The 20724-nt window shown below is 51.7% G+C and overlaps 1 protein-coding gene and 3 non-coding genes across 5 annotated transcripts; all 4 read right to left on the bottom strand.

The window, feature by feature from the left end:
- Positions 1-649: 649 nt before the first annotated feature.
- ncapd2 (non-SMC condensin I complex, subunit D2) lies at positions 650-20594 on the bottom strand. 2 transcript variants are annotated; one of them, XM_035379273.1, is made up of 32 exons: positions 20439-20594; positions 19509-19625; positions 19204-19279; positions 18381-18439; positions 18085-18260; positions 16864-17009; positions 16619-16746; positions 16323-16446; positions 15797-15944; positions 15036-15233; positions 14150-14284; positions 13974-14061; positions 13141-13339; positions 12837-12955; positions 12104-12313; positions 11302-11476; positions 9661-9745; positions 8959-9095; positions 8504-8636; positions 8168-8246; positions 7828-8055; positions 7500-7654; positions 6891-7002; positions 6331-6454; positions 6029-6184; positions 4135-4312; positions 2992-3086; positions 2734-2814; positions 2119-2302; positions 1651-1819; positions 1069-1188; positions 650-969 (listed from the first exon to the last, which is right to left on the bottom strand). In XM_035379273.1, the coding sequence occupies exons 2-32, from the start codon at positions 19621-19623 to the stop codon at positions 887-889; spliced, it is 4215 nt and encodes a 1404-aa protein (XP_035235164.1). In that variant the 5' UTR covers positions 19624-19625; positions 20439-20594; the 3' UTR covers positions 650-886. The 2 variants fall into 2 exon arrangements, with proteins under 2 accessions (XP_035235164.1, XP_035235172.1); XM_035379281.1 differs by having other exon boundaries at positions 6891-6999.
- Positions 13427-13766, bottom strand: LOC118215640. Its single transcript, XR_004762867.1, has one exon. It is a non-coding gene; the product is annotated as a small nucleolar RNA U85 (small nucleolar RNA).
- Positions 17209-17530, bottom strand: LOC118215634. The gene has a single exon (XR_004762866.1). It is a non-coding gene; the product is annotated as a small nucleolar RNA U85 (small nucleolar RNA).
- LOC118215646 lies at positions 18726-19041 on the bottom strand. Its single transcript, XR_004762869.1, has one exon. It is a non-coding gene; the product is annotated as a small nucleolar RNA U85 (small nucleolar RNA).
- Positions 20595-20724: the final 130 nt, after the last annotated feature.

Here is a 20724-nt window from a genome sequence, read left to right as displayed (position 1 = left end):
TTTTACACAAGTGAGATGAACATTGAGGTTTATCTGGGTTAGCAGTGGTGTTTGTTGTGCAACTCTCCCAGGAATCCCATTATTGCCCAGTCTATTTCAAGGACACGCAAGAGCTTCGTATGCAGACTTGGTTCGATACGTCATTGGACGTATATAGTAGACCAGGGGCCAGCATGAAATTACTCTAGGATTTAAACTTCATTTTAAAAAATAACATTTTTTATTTAGTCATTGCATAAATACTTGGTCATGCCTTTCATGAGACCCCAAACTAAAACCCAGTATGACCCACTTAAGCACATACAATTTCTGTGAGCCAGCCCTAAAAATGCAGGTGTGTGTGTGTATAGATATAAAAAATGGATCTGAAACTTCTAAAATATCTTCATTAAAACTGCTGCTCACACGTCACACAAGCGCAGTTATTCATTTGACTGGTGTGAAGGCCAAAGCAAAATGCATCAGGAAGTTGTTTCCCACGTGTCACCTCGCAACACACCTCAAACCATGACCCAGTTTGAGAACCACCGCTGCAGAGTAAATATTCAAACCTATTCTCTGCAACTACGCCAATCGGTTCTCAACAGGGTGGCAAAGATTTACAATACACATTTTTAAAAAGCTTGAGGAGAAGCAGCAAACTGTCCGGTAACAGTTTATACAAATCTTTATTTTAAAAAAATCCAGATTCTGCCCATTCATAATTCAAAACCGCTTAGGTAAAGTTGTGACAATTCTGGTATCGTTAACATACACTGGAAAATATTAAACTGAGAAAGGCTATACGCAGAGACAGATACACAAACAAAGAAACATCTATAGAAAGCAGCAAAAAGACAGACAGCAGAGATACAGGGAAAGAGAGGGGAGACGAGAATGAACAAGATCAGTGTCGGAGGCGGGTTCGTCGAGAGGAGCGGGCGATGGGCGTGGTCACTTTGGGCGTCTCGTTCTCGGTCATCACGGCGTCTGCGGAGCAGAGGGGACAGCGTCAGTCAGGCCAGCACTCAGCAGCGGTCACAACCAGCCGTCTCAGCCAATTAGAAGAGCGGACAATCTCAGCCTCACCATCCTCCTCCTCCTCCTCCTCGTCACTGCTGAAGGTGATGGTTTTTTTCCTGGGCTGGCGGCGTGGTTTAGGGGTCTGAAAGTCACTTTCGTGGCAGGAGGTGGAGCTTCTCCCTTTACCTGAGAGATACAGGAGGCCGGTATATAATTACCACGTGAAAGCAACGTCAGATTCACATTTTCACTTACAGGTTCTCACAAAGTGAAGCTGACAATGATATGGATGACATGCATATGGAATTTCAGAGGCTAATTGTCAAGAACTGTCGGGTGACCGACCGTATGGCATGCCAAATTTTATTTGCATAATACTGTAGATCATTAGACCAAGCAGAGCAAGAGACCAGAGGAATAATGTGCCTGCACAGCTTTGCTCATGAGTTTGGCCAGTAGAAAAGATAAATTAAAAATGAGGTCCAGTTGACTTATTACACTATTCAAGCATTTGCATAACAAACATCAGCCCTCTGGCATGTGCATGATGTGACGTCATAGCGACCGCAGTCGCTAAACGTAACCCCATGTCCTGTGCTCCCTACGAACGCGCTGAATTGCAGAACCCGGCGAGCGCACGCCCTTTACCTTGCGTGGGCTTGCGGGCGCGTTTGCCCACGGGCCGCGGGGTACAGGCGCTCTCCGCCGCCTCCTCCTCTCCTCCCTCCCTCCCCTCCGCAGTCTCCCCGCTCTCGATGTTCTCCAGCCCTTTAGTGTGGACCGCGGTCAGCTTCTTCTCAAAGTCCTCCACCTGAGACTGAGGGGGGGGGGGGAGTTTAAAACGAAGCATACGCAGCCAGCGGTCACTGAGAAACGGAGACGCGCGACCGCAGCTGGGAGGCAGAGCACAGCAGACAGGGAAGGAACGAGTTCTTAGAGCAGCAAACCACAGCAGGGTGGTGTACCAACCGTTTGATGTACTTTCTACATCACGAACACACAGAGTCACAGTTCAAGTTTTAATATTTAAAAACCCCAATATTTAGACCCACCGTGCCCCACTCCCAGGCACAGAATGGCGGGAGTGTGAGGAAGAGCGCACAGCTGCACCGGTACCTTGAGCTGAGGCTTGGCCCCCCGGCGCATCCGCGCTGTGATGGACAGCAGGGGCTGGTACACGCCCGGCTCCGCCAGCTTGTCGCTGTAACATTCCCAGCATTCCTGCAGCCGCTTGAACCCGCGCTCGCACATGGAGAGCAGGGACAGGGACACGGCCAGGTCGCACCACTGCCTCTCCGTCCTGACACACGGCACAGGAGAGGGGAGTCAGTCTGCGCACCACAATCAGGGGAATACAGGGGGAAAGCCACAGACAGGCGGGGGGGGGGGGGGGGGGCAGATGTGCTTCTCCCCTCCACGGTTAATATCACGCACATTTTAAGGACTGGCAGCACACTTGTGTTCCCATCACACCGATTAAGGCCAGCACCACGCGAGTTTGACTAAGAGCGAAGGTGGGTGTTGAAGCAGTCACAGCACGTTGACGCCGCTGCTGACCCATTTCTCTGCTGCGCGGGGATTAGAACATCGCACCGCATGCAGTCACGACCGCAGAATCGCAGGAGAGGCGTGACTGCCGTTATGTGCATAAATCAGCAAAAAAATGGCGAGAAATCCACACGTGGAGGAGTGGGGGGGGAACGAGGAGAGGAGGCCGAAATGTTCACTCACTTTGCCGTCCTAAATCTCTGACAGAGCTTCTCCACCAGGCTCTCGGTCTGCTTCTCTTTGGTGATGTAGGAGAAGAGTTGCCTGTGAGAGAAGGGGAGGAGTTAGTGAAGCTTAACCCCACCCCTGCAGTTAGACAGACACCTGTCAGTCCACCTGGACACCCACTGCACACCAAGCTAAAATAACAGGGCTTCGAGCTCTGTCACTGGGGGCATACACGTCTGCCTGACTGGGCTGTGCAGCACAACGGTCCCTCACTTCATAATGGTGTGAAAGTCTTCCTCCTTCATCCCTCGCTCCGGGTCTGACAGACGACTGATGATGTCAGGGAGCAGGTTGTAGATGGCATTGTCCTGCAAAAACAGCGCAAATATAAAAACACAAACACGAAAACAGCAAGCAATGGCAGTGGGTCTCTGATCAGCCCATCCCCCCCCCATCAAAGTACAATCTGGCTGGGAGGGCAGAGTGAAACACCATCTACAGGTGAAACGGCCAAAGGTTTGTGTTGATAGCCAGTGTCACAGTATAGTCATTTGTGGAAACATTTGAGCATTCTGAAAAGAAACTAATGGAATCAGCTTAATACAACTACATTAAAAATGGAAAAATCCACTTGCAACAGAAAATCATTTTAACAAATTACACTGGCCAGTTTGAGGTGTGAATCAGCCCATTGTACTACTAATAACACAATTTTCCTTTTGGACCGTGCTTCCCACCTAAAGCACTCACATGAGATGAGACCTCTCTATGAAATCCTATAAAATGGATAATAATTAACCACACGCCCCCATACTCAGCCATTATTTGAATACAAATCGCAGCGCGGAACCCTAAGCGGCATAGAGGCCCCACATTCTACAGCTGTGTAATTACACCAATTACTGCGTGACCGCTACACGAGTGCGGCTTGATACGATCGCTTGGAAGAAAAAACGACCAGCGCGATTCAACTCATAAGTAGCAATTTTGTCCTCACGTGCAATGATGACTATATTCTGGCTCTATTTATTGTTCTCATATATATAATCATTTACCAGACCTTGCCGTGAAACAGTCAGGACTGGACAGCAGCAATAAGGATTTCAGATTAAATCATTGCTGCTTAGTTGCTTAGTGCAATTCCATGCATTAAGCAAGGGCAGCCCAACCCTGTTCCTGGAGATGTACCACCTAGTAGGTTTTTACACAAACTCTTAAAGCACGCCTCATTCAACAGGCAGGGGTCACATGGAGCTGCCAATCAGTAAAATCACGTGTGCTGAATTAGGGTTGAAATGAAAAGCTACAGAACAGCAGACCTCCAGGAACAGGGCTGGGCAGCCCTGCATTGCAGTGAATTTCTGTGCCCGCAGGCTGAGGGGTGAGGGCGGCGGGCACAGGGGGGAGGGGGCCTACCTTGCTGGCGAGCTCGTTGAAGAAGTTGAGGGCCAGGCTGGCGATGTGCGGCTGGGGATCGATGAGCAGCACGGCGACCTCGCTCACCTGCCCCTTGACCTTCAGAACGTCCTTCAGCACCAGCTGAGTGAGCACTGTCACCGCAGTCTGCCTCACCGGCGAGCTCTCGTCACTGAGCCTGTGCACAGGAGAGAGCCTTACTGCACACGCGGCCCCACACGCACAGCCCTATCACCGCAACCTACGCGCACGCCGCTCCACTCCACACAAGAGCTCCCCAGCCCTGTTCCTCAAGATCGGCCACCCTGTAGGCTTTCACCTCAGCACTAATTTGCCACACCTGGCTCAACTAATTTACAGCTCAATCAGATCTCTAGCCGTTGAGAGGTATGCTTTGTTAGGGTTCGAGCGAAAACCAACAGGATGGCAGATCTCCAGGAACAGGGTTGGGCAGCCCCATACTACATGAATGATGAATAACAACACATTGAGCACATACAGTGCGCATTTCACTAGAGCTCTTTAAAAGGTGAACCATGCCAGCAGCAGGACTGGGATCCTGTGGGATTCAAACCAATTACTGCAGAGGTTGAGCAGGACGGCCACAGCAGGTGACAGTGGGCAAGCAGACAGGGAGAGAGCAGCGCAGCTCCCGGCTCTGTCAGTATGAATATTTCCCCAGTGTGATCAGATTTAATATCTGCAGCGTGTTGCCAAGGGCTCCTCGGCTGGCTCCGTTCTTTATGTTCACCTGACATAGCCTGCAGCTCCACCTGAAATAAGCCCTCTCCTGCTTGCAGAAGGGCAATCAGATCAGGCTCAGAAATAAACTGGAGCGAGTTGGGGGGGGGGGGGGGGGGGGTGTGTGGGCTACACAAGTGCTTTACATTTTACACGCATCACATTCCCAACATCTACCATACAAGGCATGAGGTCCGATTACACACACACGTTGCTATAGTAACCCAGGCACAGGCCAAATTTTACATTACGATCAATGTATCTTTGACACGATTCCGCTGCATTTTCTCCAAAACACGAGCGAACCGCGTCCTTATGCAGTAACGCCGCGGACAACGATGGGGCTCAAACTGCAGTTCTCCCAGAGTGGCTCAACCTCGCGGCGCTCCGCGCTGAAGTCTGCGCACGGGCTCAGATTTATACCACCTATATTTCACGCTACACCTGACTGCGAATTACATAAGGCAGCGGCCAGGGCATCGGTATGTGATGAGGAAATCAGGCTCTGCTGCAGCGTCAGCATCGGGACAAACAGCTCAGCAGCCCGCAGTCTGCAGGACGGCAGCTGCTCGGGCGCTGTAGTTAGCATACGTGCTCATACGGCCAGCGCCAGCATGGGGACAAACAGCTCGGCAGCCTGGGCGCTGTAGTCAGGATACGTGCTCAAACGCTACAGCGGCAGCCTCTCGCCCCAAGGACCAGGCGCCGGGCCTCCCGAGGGCCCGCACGACTGCCGCTGCTCGGTTCAGAAACATTCGACGGAACAAAATGCAGCGGCTGTCCTGAAGCCAGAGTTCAGCTGCAGCAGAACACACCGAACACAAAAGCACAAGCGCGGGGCATGTGGCTATAGAATGACTCAATGACACACACTGACGCCGCAGGGGTAGCACAACAAAAATAATACGTCAGGCTTTTCAGTTCTAAAGACATTACTGGTCCTTACAATTTAAATAGACCACCATGCTGACCTGCTATGGAGCTGCTAATGGTAACATTTGTGCTGAGAATTGTGTGAATTGCTCAAACCAGTGTAGACTGATCATGTGACATGGTTACCATGGTAAATGAGTCACGGTCGCCTAAATGACGTACGGGAGAAAACCCCCCAACTGTGACGGCACAGCGCTAGCGCTCCTTCCGGCGGGGTTACCTGGCGTAGAGGTTCTGGGTCCAGGGCTCCAGGATGTTGGGAAAGCGCACAGTGAGGTCTCCCAGGGCGATGATGGTGTTGGCTCGGACCACAGGCAGAGGGGCCCTCTCCAGCACCGTGAAGAGCAGCCGGATGTTCTCCTCACAGACCGAGGGGCTGAGGGAGAGACACACAGCCGTTAGCATCGGCGCTAACGCATGGGTTCTCATTAAGGCTGTCAGAATGAATGGCCCAGACAGCAGCGCGTGTGGAGCGGGGGGCCACAGGCACTAAAGAGAGGGGAGGCCGCGGCCGGCGGTCACCTGATCATCATGAACTGAGCGAGGGCCAGGCAGGCCGAGGCGGTGAGCTGGGGGTGGGAGTACCGGCCAGGGGAGCTGCACACCCTCACCAGCAGGGGCAGGAAGGCACTCAGCACATTCTCCTCTGGGTGGAGGGGGGGGGGGGGGGGGTAAGGCAAGGTAAGACCGGTAAAGTGTCAAATCATCATTATTTTAATAACCATAACTACAAATGAACCATGCAAACTAACATTCACTACCTAGCGAGGTAGAATACTCGGATTAATGTGAATTCCTGAATTTGATCAGCTGTAAATGACCAGCTCCGAGTAAGTTACATTGTCAACCACCAGACGAATAGAGAATGTTAGTCCCAGATCAACACCACTTAACGTCAAGTCTTCGCTCTTATACAGAGATAATGCTGAAGTAAACTGATCAGATTGCATGAGCAAAAAACAATGAGCAAATACGCAAAATCACTAAATCAAATTCTCTAAGCCAACCAAGAACCAAAACACAAATCCTGAATGCATACAGACAAGGGCTTGGTACTGGTTAAATCTGAGAATTAAACTCACCAGCTAATAATTCAGTCTCACAGATCTTACGGATGAGCTCAGCCTCCGTGTCCTCTGCAGAGGCGCCCACCAATCCCAGCTCCTCCTCCATGCAGCTCTCATTGGATGCCTGCTGTGGGAGGAGCAAATCACAATACAGCTGGTGAAGCAAGGAGCGACTAAAAAACTAGTCCCTTATGTACCTGCTCTACATAAATTTTTTTTCTATAAAAAAAATGTACTATAAAGTCGAACTTTATAGTACATTTTTACAGAGCCAAACACTATACTTTACAAAAAAAAAAAAAAAAACCAACCAGTACAGCAGAACACAGAGCACAGGAAAGAAGTTCAGGGTAGGTCAGGGTACTTTTGCAAGACAACATATTGGACAAAAGATGTGCTGAACTAGAGCAACAAAGAGTGAAAATGTGAACACTGCCCCTAGCTCAAGCTAAAAAGGTGCATTTTAAATCTGGATTTGAAGGACAGCACAAGCATGGATTGGAAAGTTATTCACAATGATGGGGCTACCCTGCCTCCAGCTTTACCCTTTGGGTTTTGCGCTTCAAAATCATAAGAAAAAACAAGTTTCCCTTGTATAGGCCGTGCTGAAGGTCGAGTGCCCACCTTGGCCTTGGCGGAGGGGCCGGTGGCCTCCCTCTCCTCCCTCTCTCCCCTCCTCCTGCGCAGCTCCACGCTGACGCTGCGCTCCAGGTGAGACACCTGCCAGAAGGCCACAGAGCCACACAGGGCCAGCAGCTGGGCCAGGGAAACGCAGCTCACTGAGGGAGGAGAGAGAGGAGAGAGTTACAGACCTGCCGCAGCACCGCCCTCGTTCCCTCACCACTGCAGCACAGCCCCATGGGTAAAATAACCACAGCCACCACCAGGGGTTTTATACAACAGCACCAAAGAGTTCACATGACGACTTTGCCAGCGTTGCGAGTTTCCTTACCTTGTCCGCCCTCCTCGTCATCACCCTGAGACCCGCCCTGAGACCTGCCCTGCGACAGGCCGCCCTCCTTGGCGCTTTCTCCGCCCTCGGCAATCTGGTCCAATAGCAGACGCGAGCACCGCTGAAGGAGGTGGGAGCAGATCTGGTCAGGTGACTCCGCCAGGAAGTAAATAAGTCGAACGGCCTGCTCCATGAAGCTCTGCCAGTGAGGGTCGCTCATCACCACACCTGGCCGGGAAAGAGGGAGGGAGGGAGCTTGAGGCAGAGTCTCGTTTGCCCATGAGCTGTAATGTAGGAGACTTACTGAATGGCCTTTAAAGCAGGCTGACTGCAGCCCTACCTTCGGCAATGGCCTGGGTGAGGCAGGTGAAGAGCTGGTGGTCCTGAGGCAGTCTGAATGGAGCAGCATCTTTATTTGGCTGCAACAGAGAGGGAGAGGATACCTGAGCTCACAGTACTACAGCATAGATCAATAGCGTTGTGTATAATGTGGCACTTACAATAATGCACTTAAATTACAGGTTGTATAGTTGATTTTTTATTGTTGGTCTTGGTAACATTTGCTTTGGCAACAGTACAGGGCATGCCAAAAAAGCACCTTAAAATGGGGAGGGGGAACAGAAAGCTCTGGTGAGAGCAAGCAGGACAGCAGACATGGGTACAGTGGTAAATGTACCTTGTTGTGCTCAGTGATTCTGGAGATGGTGATGACGGTGTCTCTGGCCAGCAGGAAGTCCTCAGTCACTTTCTCCCCAAGAGCCACAGAGCACAGAGTGTCCAGGTTACTGAGCACTACCTCCCGCTCCGCCCTGGAACGGGCCAAACAGCACAGCGCCCCCACCAGTCAGCACAAAGCATGACCACGCTCAGTCACCCAGGCAAAGCATTTACCTCCAGCAGAGCTGCAAGGACTGCATTTATTTCCCTGTGGCATTGTGGCCAGAGGCAGACTGGCCCACGCATCTGCACTCTGACCAGCGCAGATAGAGGCGGAGACGCCCCAGACACGCGGCTCCTCCTCCCCCAGACACGCGGCCCCTCCTCCCCCAGACACGCGGCCCCTGCTCCCCCAGACACGCGGCCCCTGCTCCCCCAGACACACGGCCCCTCCCCCCCCAGGGCGCGTCTCACCGTGCGGCCATGCCCAGCAGCAGGGCGGCGGCGCGTCTGTGCAGGGCGGAGCTCTCCTGCTTCCCGCTGAAGCGCTCCCACAGCACCTGCACCACGCTGGACTGCAGGCTGCTGCCGCTGCTGAAGAACTCCTGCACCTGCAGAGACACGGGGCGGGGGCGGGGTCAGACGAGGACACGCCCACACAGCGCAGGGGGCGAGCCACGCCGGCCCCTCTGAGCTCGCCAATTACACAACTGGACCAATTATGCCAGTTTAATGCAAATGAGCAGGAGACGCGAGAGCACAGTGATTCAGATGCTCACGGTTACCAACAGCAATTTAGTGTAATTGATCCATTTGTGTCATTTTGTTCTGATGGAACAAAAACATCTCCGGTCCCAGGGTTGCCAATTACACTACCAGTTATCGTATGCTACGAAGAAAGTGCTAGGCAACGGCCAAATTTTACACTCATCACATCAATGTCATGAGTATTAAAATTAGTAAAGAAGTTCCATTGTTTGTGTGACTATAAACTTTGAAGAGGAAAATTGGAGATGATTCAGCTGAATATACAAACTCAAATCACAGCACTTAAAGGCCAATAGCAGTATGGCTGAAACAAACCCCCCCCCCCCCCCCCCCCCCCCCCCCCCCCCCCCCCCCCCCCCCCCCCCATTGAAAGTGGAAAAGCAGAAGAGGAAGTGGGAGGTCACTCACTATCTCCTCCAGACACTGGATGGTCCCCAGCGATGCGTCTACAATCAGCTCTGAGAGACTGTCCACCAGGGTCTGCGCCTTGGCCCTGAGGGAGAGAGCAAACACTACGCTCAGCACAGGCAGTGACGTGCAGCATTGTGTCATGTTGATACGGGTTAGCGAGGCTAGGCCCCACACTGACCTGGTGGTGTGTAAATGATACGGGTTAGCGAGGCTAGGCCCCACACTGACCTGGTGGTGTGTGTGATACGGGTTAGCGAGGCTAGGCCCCACACTGACCTGGTGGTGCGTGTGATACGGGTTAGCGAGGCTAGGCCCCACACTGACCTGGTGGTGTGTGTGATACGGGTTAGCGAGGCTAGGCCCCACACTGACCTGGTGGTGTGTGTGATACGGGTTAGCGAGGCTAGGCCCCACACTGACCTGGTGGTGTGTGTGATACGGGTTAGCGAGGCTAGGCCCCACACTGACCTGGTGGTGTGTGTGATACGGGTTAGCGAGGCTAGGCCCCACACTGACCTGGTGGTGTGTGTGTGATACGGGTTAGCGAGGCTAGGCCCCACACTGACCTGGTGGTGTGTGTGATACGGGTTAGCGAGGCTAGGCCCCACACTGACCTGGTGGTGTGTGTGATACGGGTTAGCGAGGCTAGGCCCCACACTGACCTGGTGGTGTGTGTGATACGGGTTAGCGAGGCTAGGCCCCACACTGACCTGGTGGTGTGTAAATGATACGGGTTAGCGAGGCTAGGCCCCACACTGACCTGGTGGTGTGTGTGATACGGGTTAGCGAGGCTAGGCCCCACACTGACCTGGTGGTGTGTGTGATACGGGTTAGCGAGGCTAGGCCCCACACTGACCTGGTGGTGTGTGTGATACGGGTTAGCGAGGCTAGGCCCCACACTGACCTGGTGGTGTGTAAATGATACGGGTTAGCGAGGCTGGGCCCCACACTGACCTGGTGGTGTGTGTGATACGGGTTAGCGAGGCTAGGCCCCACACTGACCTGGTGGTGTGTGTGATACGGGTTAGCGAGGCTAGGCCCCACACTGACCTGGTGGTGTGTGTGATACGGGTTAGCGAGGCTAGGCCCCACACTGACCTGGTGGTGTGTGTGATACGGGTTAGCGAGGCTAGGCCCCACACTGACCTGGTGGTGTGTAAATGATACGGGTTAGCGAGGCTGGGCCCCACACTGACCTGGTGGTGTGTGTGATACGGGTTAGCGAGGCTAGGCCCCACACTGACCTGGTGTTGTGTAAATGATACGGGTTAGCGAGGCTAGGCCCCACACTGACCTGGTGGTGTGTGTGATACGGGTTAGCGAGGCTAGGCCCCACACTGACCTGGTGGTGTGTGTGATACGGGTTAGCGAGGCTAGGCCCCACACTGACCTGGTGGTGTGTGTGTGATACGGGTTAGCGAGGCTAGGCCCCACACTGACCTGGTGGTGTGTGTGATACGGGTTAGCGAGGCTAGGCCCCACACTGACCTGGTGGTGTGTGTGATACGGGTTAGCGAGACCCAACATCACACTGACCTGGTGGTGTGTGTGATACGGGTTAGCGAGGCTAGGCCCCACACTCACCTGGTGGTGTGTGTGTGTGTGATACGGGTTAGCGAGGCTAGGCCCCACACTGACCTGGTGGTGTCCCCCTGTGGGTTGAGGTAGAGCCTGCGGTAGGCCTGCACCACGGCCTCCTTCACCGCAGCGTCGGTGGACCAGACCAAGGGCAGCATCCTCCTCACCCCCGACAGAGCGTTAGCCACGCTGAACTCGCACACCGTCACACAGAACTGAACCGCTTCCTGCACCACTGACAGACACACACACACACACGCACACACACGGGTGAGTGCTCCTTCTCCTCACATCATTAGATAAGCATGTGCATTCGTTTGTGAAGTTGCTAAAAGGTGCAGTGTGGAAGTTTGTTTTAGAACTCGTTTGTTCACATTTGGGCAAATGAATAGCTCCAAGAAAAGAACAATCCAGTCTCTCCGACTACCCTGGGCTCTGAAATCAACTACTCCAAATTTCACTGCGCCTGAATATTAACGACCAATCAGGACGGCTCTTTTGCAAGGAGGCTTCCCTACCTGCCTGTCAATCCTGTTGCACGTTCACAAAGCTGCCAGAGAAGGCTGGGCCTCCAGACAACGTGAAACTCCGGTACTGCCTTATCACACATTTAAAATCTCAATTCAAAACTATTTTACACTGAATTTGACATTGAGACGTACAAATCATGAAAGTCAAAAGCCAAGACAAAGTAGTCGCTACTTGTGACTGGTGACAAACGGCAGTAGCCTAACCGAGCAAGTGCTGGCTAACTGTATAGAACATTACACCGAAATACAGATATTTGGCTGCAATGTCATCCAACAGAACGGCAAGACCATTCCTACACTGAGAGGCTCAGAGGCAGCGCTGCACTGCTTACGAGTGGTGGTCTTCCAGTACAGCATCATGTTGATGACGGCGATGGCCTTCTCCACTTGCAGCGCAAAGCTCTCCGTGTCCCTCAGGTACTGAACCAGCATCTCCTGCTTCTTGAGCTCGCTCTCCTCCGCCTCATCCTTCGCTCCCCCCTCCTCCTCCTGCGGGGCAGCGGGCTCCTCTTCCTCCTCCTGAGGGGTGTCCTGCTCCGGGCCTGAGGGACGCAGGGGGTAAACCAGTGAATTTAAGACTGCGGTGCCAAACAATATGCATTCTGATGGATTGTTAAATGGCCTGTGGTCCAAGGTTCCTCTTCAGCAGGCACAGTAGTAGTGATCTCACTACAGTGAACTCGGGGTTTGGGGCAGGGGGCCTCATTTGGGTCCAGCTGCTAGCAGGGGGAACACACTCACTTACTCAGTGTTTGCCCAGCCTGGTAAAGGCAAACATTTACATCTGAGGTGCAGGGCAGAAATTTACAACCAAGTGTATTTAGCCAAGTAGCCTTTTCTTTTTTTTGGAAGGGGGTATTCATCATGCCGCATTGTGGTTGCTTTAGGAGGCCTTAGTTTAGGAGAGTTTGAGAAGGCCCATCTTGCAAAGAGTACCAGAGCAGATGTTCTTAATTCAATTATATTGAAGCTAAATTCTGAAGCAGACTGAGCTCTGAATATCAGAGCCTGATCAATTAAGCCATACTGAAGCTTGGAAAGGACCTGTCTGTCACAACTGGTTACCTTTGAAAATACGAGCCAGCGTGTCCATGACGGACTCCGTGGAGGGGGTGGAGAGAGAGGAGAAGAGCGGAGACTCCGGGAACACGTCGTGAGCTCGGAGGCACAGCCGCACGGCCTGCCTGCAACACAAACCCACACGAGCGCAGTCAGCCCAACCGCGAATCGACCGCCTCAAACGCCACGCACGCTGCATACGGGCGCGGTCGTGAGGACCAGGGACAGGCCCACAGGCCAAAAGGTGCTACAGGAGAGTTGCGGCCAATGGAAACATTGCATACCCTGCGAGATCTCGCACACACTGTACCTGTACTTGTTCACCCTGAGGAACTGCGCGATTTGCACGCCAGTGGCCCGGTCGCTCTCCTCCATCTCCACCTCCGTCTCGGCTCCCTCTTCCTGCCCTCCTCGCTCCCCCTCGCTGGCGGGCTCCAGCTCCGCCCTGGCCGTCTGCAGCAGCTCCGGCTCCATGGCTGCCCACAGCTCCCCGGCCTCGATCACGGCCACTGGAGAGGACAGGGGGTCAATGCAGGGGCCACGCATTCAAACGCGTCGAACGGGCTTCGAAACGGGGGCGGGAACAACACTCAGCTTGCCCTCAGATTACCAAAGAAGCCGCTCATAGGTCACTGGCTGCTTACAGAGGGGAGCCTCCCAGCCTCCCAACGTAAACACACACACCACAGACGCACAAACACACGACAGGCAACACACTCACACTGTCAGCTCCCTCCCCTCCTCCCCTTCCACCACCTCCTCCTCAATCTCAGGAGGCAGGTGCGAGGGGGGCGGAGCTTCCTTACTGTGGGTGGGCCCTTACAGCAGAGCAGCAAATCTCCGCTGCCCTGCCAAGATTACCCACCAATTAGGAGCTGGGAGACCCTGACCCTCTCAGCCAACTGCCTCGCATTCGCCTTGGTCTCATCACTGGGCAAAACACGGAGGAGTAGTCACAAATCCAAGACAGCAAAAGTACTAACAAACACCTGCAGGCCAGACAGAGGGGGGAAAGAACAGAGCGCGAGGAACACCGAGGTGAGGGAAATGAGGACGAGCGCTACACGGAGGACAGGGCTGACAGACGCCGCCTGCGAACCTGACACGGCTGTCGGCGAGGGACGGGGGGAGATGGGTAATTACCTGGAGCCTTCTCCCTCCCCCGGTCCCTCAGCTCCTTCAGTTTGGCCGTCTCCTTCTCCAAGGGCTTCCTCAGATCGGCGCTGCTCAGCTGCAGACAGAACAGACACGCGGTTGGCCCGCAGCTCCGGTCGCGGCGCTCATTGCGAACGCGGGGGCGTCGGACGCGGCGGCGCTACCTTGCAGCTGTAGGGGTTGTGGGCGATGAAGGCTGCCAGGAGCTGGATGGCGTTCCGGCACACGTTGATGGACTTGTCCAGGAGCCGACCCACCGCCAGCCCCATGACCTCGCTGTACCTGCACAGGGGCAGCGCCTGGGGGGGGTGGGGGGGGGGGGAAGAGTGCACACGCCATCAGAAATTCACTTTAACAGAGGAAAAAATGAGCAGTTCAATCCAGGATCCATCAAAAAAAAAACCTTCAGCTAGGTTATTAAATTGCATTTCTTGACCCAAAAAAAAAAAGGAAACCTGTCAACCGACTAGTGCCTAGCAGTAATCCGTTAGATCTTTCAAACTTCAAAAGCAGCTCTGTGAAAGTACACGCTTTGCTTTCCTGTACATGTCAGGGTTGTTAGCATTATAAGGACAAATATTGAAAAACCTTCCAAGTGTATACACAAGCACAAAAAGTGCAAATGTCCATTAAAAATTATTTTTTTATTCTTTTTAGAAATGAGCCTTATATATATATATATATATATATATATATATATATATATATATATTATGGCCTGTAGTATTATAGTTGTACAAATGCACTGCTTTTCTTGGGGTCAGTGTTGAATCTCGACCTTACGCTATGCACCAGTGCATTTTTCCTATAGGTTTCAGCCTCATATTCATTAAAACATTCCTCTCTGGGACACTTACTGCGTCCAAACAGGGCTAAACACAAGCTTTCGTTTCTGGTAACTATTAAATATGGAACTACATGGAACTTAGCTAACAGTGCGTTTAGCGCAGTTGTGCTAGGGAAGAGGGGGAAAGCTGGGGCCAGGCGGACAGTGGGGAGCGGACAGTGGGGCCAGGCGGACAGCGGGGAGCGGACAGCGCTCAGGCTCACCTTGCTGTTGACGACGCGGGTGTAGACCTGCAGCACGCGGGCCCTCACGTGGGAGTTGGTGTCGTGCAGGTGCTCCTGCAGGGTGTCCAGGAAGCGGTCCCGGTCGGCCCGGCCCGACTCGTTCAGCCCGTCCCCGCTCAGGACCCGGACCAGCACCTCCCCCAGGACCTCGCACACGGCTACGCGCATGCTGTAGCTCTGAGAGAGAGAGAGAGAGAGAGAGAGAGAGAGACCGAGACACTGGTTCGCTTTACATCCGTTTGAGTTTACCCACAATTTTATTCAAAGCCTTGGCTTTGCATTTTTATAATGCACCAACAACTCCTACCCCAAACTTGTCTCCTCCCCAATTTTTTTTAATCGCCAGGGATGGCTCTGGTTACTTTAGCACCACCCACAAAGAGCACTGAAGGGGGCTGGACTTCCCCAATGTGCTCAGAAGCCAGCAGTGCCCTTTCCACATACTGGCTACAGCGCTGCTAGGATCACGCCAATTCTGGCCCAAGTCGGCAGACTACCGGTCACAGTCAGATTAAAAGGCATAGCCCAGGTGTGCCAAATTAGGATTGAAATGAAAACCTGCAGGACAGTGGATCTCCAGGAACAGGACTGGGCAACCCCCCTGCTCTAAACCAATAACACCAAACTCGACAAAAAATGGATTATCTATGAAAAATGGAATTGCGCAGTGCCCGAGTGGTAGATCATTTGCACACACACACACAGCTCAGTGCAGGCAGGTAGAGGGCTCCAGCAGTTACCTCTCCCTCCAGGTGTGTGAGCAGAACGCTGATGTTGAGGATCATGGTGTCGGGCACCAGCGTGCTGAGCTCTGACAGGAAGCAGGAGAAGGCCTTCACGCCCGAGCCCTCCCTGCTCAGCTCCTCACTGGACTTCTGACCAATCTCTCTGCACAGTGGGCAGGGCAGGAGGGGGGGGGTGTGAAAGAGAATACACTACAAATACCATAAACACATTTAGGTCTTAAGACAACTAAAAAATAAATAAATTTGGTGTCCAACGTGAGGCTGTACATATCCAACTGGCGGCATAATTTTGCATGTCTGATTATACGCATTTCATGTGCAAACCCGACTGCCTTAGCCAAGCGCACAACAGCAGTGCCCCACACAGGAATCGAACCTGCAACCCGAGTGATGAGTCCAGTTCTCCAAGCATCACACTACACCGCCAAGATCTAACACACATCCTGAGAGACTAGAAAAGGCAGTGCACACGCCATCACAGAAAACGACCAACAGCCCTCGCTCCCCACCCCGCACGCACCTCATGACCTCCCCGACGATGGCCTTGACGTTGTACTCGGTGCTCCACACGGCCACAGCCTGCGCGCACACCGAGGACAGCTGCTCAAAGTGCTGCAGCAGCTGGATCACCTTCACGCTGGCGCCTGGGGAGAGAGGCGGGGTCAGGACGGCATGTGACGTGCAGACACGGCTCGTTTGCCACGGGGAGAGAGGCGGGGTCGGCCCAGCGCGTGCAGACGCGGCTCATGCCCAAGCCCCTGCGACCGTGTGCGTCTCTGTGAGACGGGGGCCTCGTTCGAAAGCGGGCGCGCTCACCCAGCAGATGGTTGTACTTCTTGACCATCACCCCCAGCAGGTGGATGATGGCGTCGCGGCTGGGCTTGCTCTTCACCAGGCTGATGCCGGGGTTCTCCAGCAGCTTGTAGCAGCAGCACGTCACACAGCTGAGGGCACAAGAGACGGGTTACTCAGTTACTCAAATTTACTGCATTTTTTTTTGGAAACTGTAAATCCAATTATTGAGAAAAGAATGATTTCAGAGCCCAGTTTCTAGAGACGACCTGACAAACTCCTCCTCCACCAGCGACAGGCTCCAGAGGGTCCGGATGTCCAGCTGCAGCAGCTGCGTGAGAGCCTGCAGCACGGGCGCCCTCTCCGAGTCCCACTGCATCTGGTCCTCACTGGCAGCTCTGGCTTTCTTCCCGCCCTGAGAGTCCATGCAGAGACCGGGGAGTCAGGGGTATTCACGCAGCATGGACTGAGCAAGCACTACTGCAGGGTCAGGAGGCAACCACTGATTCCAAAGCACCACTGCCTGCAATCCATTACATTCAACAAGGCACTGGATGACTCAACCCTAAGTGTACATTGTGGACAAGCAGCTAGAGTTGTGCAAATGGGGGGCATGCCCTCAGATTACCAAAGAAGCTGATCACAGCAGACTGGCTAACAGGGCCGAGCATCTCCCAACCTCCTGACACAGAGACACACACACCCAAACACACAACACAGAAGAGACAACTCACTCACACTGTCAACACCCACTCTCCTACTCATCCAGGTCTCTCCATGGGGAGCATTAGAGGGGGTGCTGGTATAATGTGGGTGGGCCCTTACAGCAGGAAAGCAATTCTCCACTTCCCTACCAAGATTACCCACCAATCAGGAGGCCGAGTACTCAACCATTTGACCAGTCAGCTCACACTTGCCTTGATCTCATCACTGGGCAAAAGTTAATTTAAAGTGAGTGGCTTTCCTCTTCAAAATGTTTACAACCACTGCCTCTAAGGGAAGAGTGTGGCAGATCTGACTCAAACTACCATTTACACATTGACATTCAAATAAATGTGAATATTGTTACGCTAAGTGTGCACTTAGTTTGACTTAAGGGTGCTCGAACAAGAAAAACATTTTTCCGTCCACATGATAAATGGCACAAGTCATTCAACATTTTGCTACAGAAATGACCAGAAAGATTAACAAATACAGACTGGTCAAGTCAAGTGTAAGAAGGTAGAGAACAGGAATCATCAGGCCGAATGTACAAATGGCATTCTGGAGACAGATGCAGGCATTGATCATAACAAAGCCACCAGACCACGACTCTCGGGGCTGTGTCATGAAACAGGATTACCAAGTTAGCAGGATAACTGGGCTTCTTCACTTCAGTCCATGTTCCAGATTTGGGAGGGTTCTGGGTTTTACTCAGCGCAGTTATCCACCTAACTCTAATCCTGCTTCATGAAACACGGCCTAGACACCCATCACCTGTGGAGGCGTACCTTGCTAGGCGCAGTGACGATGCTCTGCCTGTAGGAGTCACTCTCCAGATGCTCAGAAAGTTTGCAGAGCAGGAAGACTGCCATTTTAACAGCATTGAGCTGCTGCTTTCTGTCCACAGCTGAGGTCGAGGTGGAGAGGAGGAGGGATGGTAGAGAGACTGACAATCCATTCACCACTGCACAGGGAATAAGGGGAAGAGAAATACACCAATTTAGCCCAGACCACACATATAACCACAAACATTTATACTCTAAAGTGTGAACAAATCTACACATTGACATGACTGCAGACTGACCTTGCACAAGTAACTCCAAAGTGTCTTCTTTCACACCCACGTCAACAGCCTGGAAATGTCTGAGAAACAGATAGACCTCAGTCCTCCCATAATAATTCCCTATTGAGGAGCATTTCAGGAAACTGAACAATCAGCGCTCTTTTCTTGCCGCTTACCTCAAAACAAAAGCAAACTAAAGAAACATAATCAGACATTTGGCTAACATGAACACACAGTCAGTCATTTGGGGCCATCAGGAATCCTCATGAACGCCGACCTCACATATGGCGTTGCAAACTCACATTTGTAAACTGGTGTATGCCGATAATGTGCACTGGGGCAACATTTAAACACACGTAACCAGAATGCCCTCAGATTACCAAAGAAGCAGTTCACAGCAGACTGACAGATTGAGAATGCCCCAGCCTCCTGATACAGACACACTCACGCGCACAAACACTCCAGACACACTGAACACAAATCACACTGTCAATTCCGCCCTGCCTCCTCCTCCGGTCTCTGAGGAAGAGTGTGAGGGGGGGATCGATTTTATTGTAGGTGGGCCCTTACAGCAGAGCAGTCAATCTCCACTACACTGCCAAGATTACCCACCAACCAGTAGGTGGGGCAAACCACGCACTTAACCAGCTAGCTCACATTCGCCAAGGTCTCATCACAGGGCAACAGTACAAAATAAGAGTTTGTTGAAATGAGCAGTCTTTTAACTTAAATTCTATTTAAAGTCACTTTCAGATGACAAGTCTGTACCATAAAATTGTGAATCAACATACACAGCACACATTTGCCATTAGTTGGCCAACAAGTGCCAAAGGTGAATACTGACTTCAGAACACTGTAGGCAGTGTCAAAGTGCTCCAGGATGCACAGGGGGCCCTGACTCCTCAATGCAGCCCTGAAACCTGAACAAGGAGGAAGCATCAATTGGCACACAAGCAAGTGTATATGCACACATGGCATGGGTACATCACTGCAGATTTTGTAAAACCACTGGAAGTTAAACGGAGACACGCGTTTGTTTCTTAAGACACAGACAGAGCTCAAATTATCGTGATAACAGGATAAAAGGCAAACTGGATGGTAACGGTAACATGCCATAGCACTGTGGAACTAACTTAGCTCGTTACTTACTGTGGAGGTGCGTTGCCAGCTGTTTGGGGGAAAGAACATCTTGGACCACGTACTGGTTGATGCCCCCAGTCTTCACCAAATCACTGACACAAACTGGCAAAATGAAGTCCCACATCGCTACGAGAGATTCAAAGCAATGTACCATGACCGACATGCCCTATGCAACATTAAAGATGGCAGCATCTAAAATAAACTGCCGAGAATGGCTGAAATCGCTTTGATTGACCCAAATAACGTTAGGCAACTTTTTTTTTTTAAATGTAAAAGGTTTTAAAAATTTCAAACCAACCTAGCTATCGTTTGAATACAAACTGCACACCAGTACCCAACTAAAAAATTTAAGTAGTCTAAATTGGTAGCTGGGTGGACGTTTGCCAACAAACATAGCCAACTAGATAGCTAGCTAATTAATTTCGCAACACCTACTAAAACAGTGAAACTACCGTTAATTTTCGACAAATTCTCTAGCGCTAGTAAGTTAGTCAGCTTTCAATAAACAAAGAAAATGCTAACTCTGTAGCGTCTGCCTAACTAGCCTAGTCAGACGCGAAAATAGGCAAGCAGCAGCAATATACTTAGCATATCAGTTAACAAAAAACATCTAGATACTACTAGATAACAAACATACCTCGACTTGTACATCTTCACTGCCAACGAGCCTTATGACCAACGCGTTCACCAATAAGCCAACAACTTTAGCTGTTTGTTTTTTGTCATTTGGCTTTTCAACAAACATTGTTCCACAAAAACGCTAACCAACCAACAAGTTACCTAGAATTTAATCGGTCGGCTAAATTAACGCATGTGCTCAAACGTAGTTAGCTGTCTTGCGAGAACACTCTTTCATTGATTTCTTTAAAACCTTATACATTAGCATTCGCCAGCTACAAATAACATGTATTAATAAATTAATGACATAACCACACTTACCGTGAATTGTCAGAACTCAAACAGACTGTCTCCGAGAAAATAACCCACTGCGATAAAGACAATCGTTAGCTGCTAGCGTACATCGCTAGCAACGGTTTCTGTGAACAGCGCAGTTTTGAATTTTCTCCGTGCGCGCCAATAAACACACGTCATTACGCTCCACCTCGTTCCGGAAATGTATTGCAAAGCACACCAGCCAAATCGATAGAGGCCTTCCACAGCAGCCATTTACAATCGGAAATGAGGCTGTTCGTTAATCCAAAATGGCGATATATTGAATTAATAT

This window comes from Anguilla anguilla, chromosome 1, assembly GCF_013347855.1.
Source record: "Anguilla anguilla isolate fAngAng1 chromosome 1, fAngAng1.pri, whole genome shotgun sequence".
NCBI lineage: Eukaryota > Metazoa > Chordata > Actinopteri > Anguilliformes > Anguillidae > Anguilla > Anguilla anguilla.
This window is presented reverse-complemented; position numbering and strand designations above follow the sequence as displayed.